This window comes from Camellia sinensis, chromosome 1, assembly GCF_055761805.1.
Source record: "Camellia sinensis isolate YWXY chromosome 1, ASM5576180v1, whole genome shotgun sequence".
NCBI classification, from domain to species: domain Eukaryota; kingdom Viridiplantae; phylum Streptophyta; class Magnoliopsida; order Ericales; family Theaceae; genus Camellia; species Camellia sinensis.
Window position 1 is genome coordinate 53,375,054 of NC_138961.1, and position 10,754 is coordinate 53,385,807.

At 30.6% G+C, this 10,754-nt stretch overlaps 1 protein-coding gene across 1 annotated transcript; it reads left to right on the forward strand.

The window, feature by feature from the left end:
* Positions 1-2,644: 2,644 nt before the first annotated feature.
* LOC114317441 (protein NRT1/ PTR FAMILY 5.1) lies at positions 2,645-10,280 on the forward strand. The gene is made up of 4 exons (XM_028264140.2): positions 2,645-2,848; positions 2,985-3,202; positions 5,221-5,777; positions 9,276-10,280. Exons 1-4 carry the CDS (start codon positions 2,746-2,748, stop codon positions 10,153-10,155), a joined length of 1,758 nt encoding a protein of 585 aa, XP_028119941.1. The 5' UTR covers positions 2,645-2,745; the 3' UTR covers positions 10,156-10,280.
* The last annotated feature ends 474 nt before the right edge of the window (positions 10,281-10,754 follow it).

Below are 10,754 nucleotides of genomic sequence, written 5' to 3' on the forward strand. Positions count from 1 at the left end.
CAATTTAAAATCTATACTTTTGATTTATTTTTGATCTGAAGTATGTGCCTATTTCCACAAACTAAAACCGATGAAAAAATAAGTATTTTAATCATTAAACTCATATTTCTGCTTACTAAAATTGATTGAAAAAAATAATATTTTAATCATTAAATTTGATATAGGTATACATAAAATGTTTTCGTTAGTTTTAGTTAGTAGAAATAGGCAAATGATTTAGATAGAAAACAAATAAAAAATTTAGAATTTAAATTGACAAAATTAAAAACTCATAATTTATTTTGTTGTAAGGGTTAAATTTTGAGATTTCTTTATTTTTTTATGTTTTTTATTTTTATATTTATAATTTTCCCTTTGAAGATTTTAATTTTACTTTAATTTTATTTTATTTTGGAGACAAATTATAGTTATCGTCTTGGAGTTTGACTTTTGTATCACATTAATCCTTAAATTTCTAATTGCATGAAGTTTAAGCTTGAATTTTCATATTCTGTAAGTTTATTCCAATTGATAATATTTCTTTAGATTGTGTTTGGATTGTGATGGATTTGGATACAGATTTGGAAAGAAAAAGAAAAATGTCACATTTCACCACATTTTTTCTTTCAATTTCTAAATCTGTACCTAAATCCATAATCCAAATACAATCTTAAAAATTGGATTGAAATCAAGTTTAAGTTCGAATTTTTCATGTTGCGTTAATTTTATCTAATTGATAATATCCCTTAAGGCTGTGTTTGGATCATGAATTTGGATAAAGATTTAGAAAAAAAAAGAAGCAAAGGCGGTGAAATGCGAATGAAATATAACTACATTTTACAATTCTTTTTATTTTCTCTTTCTAAATCTTTATTCAAATTTATGATCCAAACACAATCTTAAAAATTCAATTGAAATCAATGAATAACACAACCCATTCACCCTTCTCAAAGTGATTGAAGGATTTTGCCTTCAATTTGAAAGGGTCATTTATTTTTCAATAGACCATTTTACTCTTAATAGAAATTGATAGAAATTAAAGATTTCAACATACCTCGATTTCCTTTCATGGTGGTGGTAACTTCAGCTGATATGGAGTGAAATACAACATCTGCAAGGTTGCACCTTCTTCTTTTTTTTTTTTTTTCAGTGTTATACTTGCTCTTCAATTTTTAGGTCTGAATCTAATTGGAAGTGGGCTCCAATATTACTAAAAATGCCATAAATACGAAAAGTCATTACACGGAATCGAAATGAATATGGTAGGCACTCTAGTACGAATAAATATTATTTCACCAGGTCTATATAATTTGAAAAAATTTAGAAATTTAAAATTTAAAGAAGAATTATTTATGGGGTGGCCCCACAACAAGAAAATTAAATTTACACTTCATTTAGAATGCTGAACAACTTTCTGATCTAGAATTCTGATATATATATATATATATATATATATATATTAGCCTAGTATGAACAAATATTGAATGTGAAAATCGATAAGCAAAATTGGGTAAATTACAAATACACCTTTTGAATTTTGTTTAAAATACAGATTGTTTCTTATGGTTTGAAAAATTACAAATACCCCCTTATTATAATTTTTTATTTAACAGAATTAACTAGAAAAATGAAATTCATAATTGCTCTCTTATACAATAATAAAATTACCTAAATTATTAATTAAAACGTATTTTTTAATATCATTAAAACCTGTTAATTGACCTGATGATTTATTAATAAAAGATGCGATTTGTTATGAAATTAGAAACCTTAAGAGGTGGAATATAATTTTCAAAACTATAGAAGGTGATTCATATTTTAATCAAATCTCAGAGGATATATTTATAATTTACCCAATAAAATTAGGTGGACAATGTGTCTCACACTAGCACTAATCTAGCCATGTGATTCTCCCTAAAGTCATGTGATATTATTGTTATACCCTATGTTGCATATACTTTTTAAAATAAATCAAATACTCACGTTTGACATCTGATACTTAGATAAGGGTATGAGATATATGTCCGATACTTTTCACTGGACATTTCTTCTATATTTGTATTTAACATTATCTTATATGTATCATTTGTTGTGTAATTGCTATAAATTAACTTCTTTTTTATTTTTTTATTTTTTATGACTGGGTGTCTAGACCAACTTATACGTACCTCGATTAATTCGGAGACCCACGCAAAGTGTCCCGTCCACATGGCTATAAAACACCTTTTTAACATTATATATTATATATAGTCAACCATTTTATTTTACATAATAGATTAAAAATATAAAAATATGATATTTTTTATCGAGTCTGTGTACCTTTAGATTTGAGATTTTAAGAGTCCACCATTTAGATATACAGTCGCACCTGAATCTATGTAATATAGGTTATACCCGACAACAATACTAAATATCATGAAAAACCTTACATGAAAATAATTATGAAAGTTTTATAACCCTTAAATTATACTTAGAATAAAATATCACACACTAATTAAGATAATCTAATAATCATAAATTTTTCATGATTATTTTTATGAAAAATTTTTCATAACCTCTAACTTTTTCTTATACCCAATGTTTATTCTTCTAATACCGGCTGTTATGGGTAAGCTCAGTGACAGCAACTATAGCACTGCCTACTTATAGCAACATAGCAGCCACTCCTTTTCCTCAAAAACCTTTGAGTTATACCATCTTCTCTCAAGCTTAAGTGCTCTTGTCTCTCACTAACAAATCATCAACCTCTCAATATTTTCTCCATTAATGGAATCCAAAGACTACACCCAAGATGGCACTGTGGATCTCCATGGCCACCCTGCCCTTGCTTCCAAAACTGGCAAATGGAAAGCTTGTGCTTTTCTCGTTGGTATACTCATCTTCTTATCTCTTCTTCTCGTTGTGTTCTCATTTTCTGTTTTCGTTTTCTTTTTCGTTCTCATTACGTAAATTATGCCACAGAAGAGTAGTGATAGAAAATTAATGGTGTTTTGTTGGTTATGAAGGGTATGAAGCATTTGAGAGGATGGCATTCTATGCAGTAGCATCCAATTTAGTGGTTTACTTGACAACCCAACTTCATGAAGACACTGTTTCATCTGTGAGGAATGTCAATAACTGGTCTGGCTCAGTTTGGATGACTCCAATCGTTGGCGCCTATATAGCAGATTCTTACTTGGGTCGCTTCTGGACCTTCACATTGTCATCTCTCATTTATGTCCTGGTAAATTTCTTTCATCTCTATTGTTTTTAAGAAAAATACACTATTCTTTTAGAAGTTTTTTACACAATTATCCATCAGAATTATTAGACTTATCTCACATCGTCTTTCTAAGCTGCCCGAGTTTGATTAATATATTTGAGAGGCCGCTTCAAATCAATGTCAATTGGTTTTGAATTAAATGTTTGGACCAGAATGGCATGGTACAATAGTGCTCTTTTTTGAAAAAAATAAAATAAAAAATCTTCATGATTTTTTTTTTTAAAGTGATAAAGTCAATTTAACATATTATTTTGTATATATCTTTCTGCATAAATTTTACTTTTTGCGTATCCTTACCCAAACATGGTCCCATCAACACGTTCTTTTTCTTGTGCATATTTTATAGTGACCCATTTACTTGATAATGTCCATATACAACATTGTTATCTCTGCCTACGCTCTCAATGGCCAATAAAACTCATAATTTTTTCAAAATCTATACATGTATATATATATATATATATTTAAATGCACAGAATGTAGTGTTGAGCATTACGTTCATTTTACGAAAATATTTGAGGGCCACAATTTTTGTGGCCACAATGGCTCAAAACTGTCAAAACGACGTCGTTTTGGGTACAAAACATGCCAAAACGACGTCGTTTTGACAGTTTTGAGCCATTATGGCTACAAAAATTGTGACCCTCTAGCGTTGTTGTTCATTTTAATGCTGTCAGTACTTTGTATTCTATTCATAATTTTTTCATGTGTTTATGTAGAACTTTTGCTCGTGGGGTGGGACCGATAATAACCACTATTACATGGAAGATGTATTTAGGTTATCCACAGGCTTATGATTTGTTGGGAGATTATATTATTCCTTCTAGTTGAAATTTAAAGCTCCGTTTGGAAAGAGAGGTTTGGAATTTTTTTCGGCTAAAATAGTCACAAAAAACAAAATAGATTTTTTAACTCAATAAGACAAAACATCACATCCAATTCATAATCATTACATTCATTCTCTCACAGAAAAATTAAAAAAATTAAAAAAGTCAAAAGTCTTTCTCAAATCAAATTTTTTAGTCCCAGACTAAAATAGTCAAAAAAAACCAAAAAATCAACTCACTTCCTAAACGAAGCCTAAATATGCACAAGTTGGAAATGATCTGTAACAAGATTATCCACATGCTTATGATGATTTGTGTTAATTCATCAAGTTGGAATTAGATATGCATATACAGGTTAGACGCTCTTTTCAATGCTTTAATGAATTTCAATTCAATTGATTGAAAAGGACATGTACTTCGTATTCATCAATGAAAACCACATAGTACTGCATTCGCATCATAATTTGAAACAGTATCGGCAATATGATGATATAATATTGGTGAATTATTACAATGGCTTGTAGTTGTTGATTTTTTCCGCTACAGAAATTTTTTTAAATTTTTTTTCCCATTTTATTTTCCTAACATTTTTCCAGGAATATTTTTGAATGTGAAAATTGTAGGTGTCAAATTAGATATCTCGAGAAAATTCACATACACAAAAGTTTTTTTTTTGGTTGAAAATATACAGCAACCAATTTTCTCAATTCCATTGCAAGCAAGCCAGCTAGCTGGCTCATTTTATATATGCCACCAATTTCACTTGATTTTTCTTTCGCTTTATTGCATGCAATTCTTTATTCCTAAACGTCTACATCTCATTGCACTTATAATCATTAGATCATGACTCGAGATTTTTATGATCTTACATATGATACTTAACATGTACGTGTGATGATACAAAAAGTAACTGACTTATTCATAAAGATTTTTATCCACTTAGAATTATTAGTGCATGTTTCGAGTTTCTGGAAATCTTACACAAGATTCTTGGCCCTGTACCTGATATTAAAAGTAATAGACTCATTCATAATGATCTCAATGCACTTACAATCATTCGATCATATCTCAACATTCTTATAATCTTATATAAGATTCTTAGCCTGTACCTGATGCTAAAAGTAAACGACTCATTTACAATGATGTCAACAGGGAATGGTACTTCTAACAATGGCAGTATCAATCAAAATCTTGAAACCAACATGCATAAATGGGGTATGCAACAAGGCCTCATCTTCCCAAACAGCATTCTTCTACTCAGCTCTCTACATCATAGCAGTTGGGGCTGGTGGGACCAAGCCCAACATCTCCACCTTTGGTGCAGACCAATTTGATGACTTCAACCCACATGAGAAGAAGCTCAAGGTGTCTTTCTTCAATTGGTGGATGTTCAGTTCCTTCATTGGTGCACTCTTGGCTACCCTAGGCCTTGTCTACATCCAAGACAACTTGGGTTGGGGATTAGGGTATGGTATCCCAACAGCTGGGCTTTTACTGTCTCTATTCATATTCTACAGTGGGACACCATTGTACAGGCACAAGGTTAGGAAGACTAAGAGCCCTGCTGGTGAACTACTTCGAGTCCCTATCGTTGCGTTTGCTAACAGGAAGCTTAGAGTTCCAAGCCACCCGTCCGAACTTCATGAGTTTGAGCTCCGACATTACATTCATAGCGGTAAACGCCAGATCCATCACTCCCCAATTTTTAGGTGAGTAAGTTTTACTGCCATTTCTAGAAGTTATATTTGAGTTTCATGGGGGTCTGTTTCATTTTTTCGTGTTTTCAAAGCAAAAATATCCCAACACTACTCTCCAATATTTAGGTGAAGGAGCTTTACTACCATTTTGAGTACTAGTTATATTTGAATTTCTTAGGGCTTATTTCGTTTTTTTGTGTTTTTGAGCAAAAATAACCCATCACTCTCCAGTTTTTAGGTGAGTGAGTTTTACTTCCATTCATCATTACAATAAATAAAAGTTTTACAAACTAAATGTTTTACTCTTTAAAAATGAAAATTTTGTTGTAAAAGACATTGAGGGACCATTTTTTATCGTCATGATGATAGTCGCTAAAAGGTTGTTCTGAAAAGTCCAAAAGAAGGCTTTTAGTGACAAAATTTTGAAAATGTTACTAATAAATAGACTTTTCGGGACAAAATAATTTAGTCTCAAAATGGTTTATTTTTTGAGAAAAATTTTTTGTCCCAAAAGAATAATAATTTATCACTAATGCCTAATTTTTGTTACTAAAAATATAATAACGACACTTTTCGCAACAAAAATATTTAGTTTTTAAAAAATAATTTTGTCCCTAAATTTTAGTCTTTAAAACTTTAATTTTTATAGTGTATAGTAGTTATATTTGAATTTCTTGGGCCTATTTCATTTCTCGTGTTTTCGGAAACAAAAATAACAAAACGCTCAAGAACATCTATTGTTATATCGTTTTTTATTCTAGTGCGAAAATAATTTTCAAATATGAAAAATGAGTTTTTGGTATTTGAAGCAGTTTTATTTTTATTTTTTATTTTTATTTTTTATAAAAGAAAATTTGCTAAACAAATTTTTATGTGTTTTTTTTTTTTGGTATATATAAAAAATGAAAATAGAAAATAAATACATATTAAACATGCCTTAGTTTTCCATTTCATTGAAATTAAGTGGAGGTGAGAATAACATCTATAAATATAAATGAATCCAACTACTCAAAGCTCCAATTATTGAAATAGGAAAATTTTAGAATGAACTTGTGGCTTAAAATCTTTTCTCAGTTCATAACTATAACTGTCATTGAAAGTGGTACCACTACTACTACCCCTTGGGTACAGGTAATTGTGAAAGATTTTTGTTTTCATTAATGCAAAGTCCAGTACCATATCTAACTTTTGCATTAATCTCTATTATTAACCTCAAACATAATATTTTAAAAAAATGTTATATATAAACAAATTTATTATTTGATTTTCTTATTACTAAACATAAATAGACAAGTCTCATATAAATTTATTAGTGTAGACCGGACTACCTTTGTATCTAGTGGTAAAAAAAAAAAAAATTGATGAGAAATTTACTCTATCTAACGTTTGCATTATTCTCTATTATTGTTCTTACAAAAATAAAAAAATGCTATAAACGGACTTTTTATCTAATTTTAGCTTACCAGTAAAAAAAAAAAAAAAAATCGACTTATAGATAACATTATTCTATAAATATGGTTGATGAGAACCCCAAGAGATTTGACTTAGTAGGAGGAGAAGGCAACTAAAAGGCTTATCACTCAAGAGGTTGCACATTTGAATATTACAAAGACAACTCAAATCTTGATGCCAATAGAGATTAAGCTGGTTGGAATATCCAATTATCAAATATATATATATATATATATATATATGTGTGTGTGTGTATGTGTGTGGGGTTGCTGAGTAACCTAAATATTTTTGGTATGATTGCATGCATTCAAGTGAAATTTGGATAAGAAATTTATAAGGTCATGGACCTCATGATCATGAAGACCATAGAAAGATGCTCTTCTTGGTTTGGTGTTTAGTACCCAATCCTTTAATATATAGACCTATGCACTGTTCACAGTAATTATTCCCTTCTAGTCCTTCCTTAATGTTGTATTTAGTTGGGAGATTTAAGAAGAGATTTAGAAAAATAAATAGAAAATATAGGTAAAATATGAATAAAATATATCTATATTTTACCTAATTTTACACACATTTTCTCTTTCTCTTTCTCTTTCTAAATCTATTTCTAAATTTCTCAACCAAACATAACATAAATGAATTGTCAGTGTCTACCCAAGTTGCTATGCCACATCACCTACGAATTAGACCTCCCCACCATAACCACTCTCTCACAACAAAACAAACCACATCTACATCTACATGTAAAACACACTAGTGATTTTTAAAGCGCAATTATATATAGTGCTCTAAATGATGAGTTGAGTTGAGTTGAGATTTGAGTGTTTGAGATCGGTTTGTCAAAAAAAAAAAAAAAAAAAGTAAAAAAAAAAAAATGCTAAATTTGAGTTCAAATCAAATTAAAAAAAATTAAATTCATCAACTATTTGAGAAAACTTAATTATAAAAATAGAAAGCCCATGATAAATGAGATGGGTCCACTTAAAAAATCAGTGATTCAGAGTACTATCATAGTTGCTACCACAGGGCAAGTCAAGGATTCCACATGGTAGTACTAGTCTCCATCTAGATTCTCTTTAAACAGACCATGACTCTGTTTTTCACTTTTAGTAGTTGAAATTCGAAGCTTGAAAGCGATATTGAGCCATAGAATTGCTAATTGAACTATATATCAGTAAAAATAAGACAATTAAACTCTCCTAAAAACTACCTTCATGCTTCTAGATGTTAACCAATCTTATAATTGGCTAGCATTTAAAGTATTTGTCTTTTTAAAAAATAAGTAAATAAAAAAAATGCATGCGTCTAAATAGGGTGAAAATTTTACTACGCTTCAACTTATGGGCGTAAGATTTGTTATTCCCCCAAAAAATCAGTTTTTATCCTATATATTCATATTCACTTGATTTACTTTTAATTAATTCTTAATTTAAATTTGATATGGTACGAATTATGCTTAAAATGAATTTAAACGCATTTTAAATTTTACATATTTTCTAATTATTTTTTGAAATATAGAGCATTGATGATAGATACATAGATATATATAGAGAAATAGTGGGTTCCACTATTAACCAACAATCAATAAGATATTTTAATATATGAAAAAATTATTCACATGTGTAACATGTCGCATATTTATCGATAATTGATGTGGGTTCCATATAAGATTTACACTAATCAACGGAATATGACACTGGGCTTCAAGGATTCTGATTGGATAGAGTTACACAAAGAGTCATACAACCCATTCCTAAGGGACACATAAATTTGATTAACCTATTTCAAAAATTTTAAATACTTTCTTAGGCTGATGTTTATGTCATGTCAATTTTTGGAGATCAGGCCCACTTCTGAGTGCAATCTTTAGGGTTCTACACAAGCAGACAAACCACATTTGCATGAGCAAATAAATATACTGCTCAAATTAATATTGTCTTCCTTAGTAGGCTTACCAATCATGGCTCACATGTTTTTAATTATTTGCAGTTGTCAATCTTTAAAAATTATAAATATTGTCAAATCTTAAGAAAAATAAATTTACAATTTTATCCTCAGGTTCTTGGACAAGGCTGCAATCAAACAAGACAACCTTAATCCCTCAAAGCCTCCATGCTCAATCACTCAAGTAGAAGGAGCCAAACTCATTTTAGGCATGGCCATGATATGGGTAGTAACCCTAGTCCCCAGCACCATTTGGGCCCAAATCAACACCCTCTTTGTCAAGCAAGGGACCACCATGGACCGCAGGTTGGGTTCCAATTTTCACATCCCGGCTGCCTCACTAGGCAGCTTTGTCACCCTCTCCATGCTCGTTTCCGTTCCCATGTATGATCGTTACTTCGTCCCTCTCATGCGTCGAAGGACTGGAAACCCACGTGGCATCACTCTCCTCCAGAGACTTGGAATTGGATTCATCATCCAAATCATGGCCATTGCAATTGCCTATGTAGTTGAAGTCAGGCGCATCCATGTGACAAAAATTCACCACATTACAGGACCTAAAGAGATTGTTCCTATGAGCATACTTTGGCTATTGCCTCAATATGTTCTTCTAGGGATTGCCGATGTGTTCAATGCCATCGGATTGCTTGAGTTTTTCTATGATCAGTCGCCAGAGGACATGCAGAGTCTTGGGACAACGTTTTTTACTAGTGGGATCGGAGTTGGGAATTTTTTAAATAGCTTTCTGGTGACAATGGTGGATAAGATTACAGGAAGGGATGGAGGAAAGAGTTGGATTGGGAGGAATTTGAATGATTGTCACTTGGATTACTACTATGGGTTTCTTTTGGTGATATCTGCACTCAATTTAGGGGCTTTTTTGTGGGCATCAAGTGTGTATGTGTACAAAAGAGATGTTACTGAAATGAAGGAAGGATGTGTTCAAATGGAAGCCAAGTGCTTGGACACAACTCCCTTAGGATTACAAGTATGAGAAAAATTAGAGTGGCAACCAAGGTTTTAAACATCGATTGATATATCGAATATTATTTCGTCTTGTACCTTTAATTTCATGTCTTTAATGAAAATTTTAATTTGCTAATTAAAAAAAAAAGTTAATGGATTTTGGACTTCTGATACCATTATTCACCAACATATCAGTTGATTTTATCCGATATTAGTTGATATATAATTGTGTCGCTAGTACTGGTCGTATTCCAATATTGTTGTTCAATATCATAGTGTAACACATATGCTTATAAGCACTAGGATATTTAGTGTAGCATATTGATGTTTTAAATGTTACTCTATATAACTTTTCGATTGCCTTTTATTATTTAGTGTTGTGGTTTTGAAAACTGGTATTCTGAATACAAAAGTTAAAAGTATTTCATATCCGACTTTTTATTTATTAACCTTTTTTAAAATTAATTAAATCATTTTTATAAATTAAAAAAATAAAACGATTGTTACTAATTAACTATCACATCCATGAAATATTGATCACTATTCAATTTAGCAATATAGCAATCACATTTTTTGTGTTGGTTTATATAATGTGAATAATCTAGTAAAATTCAATGATATACAAAT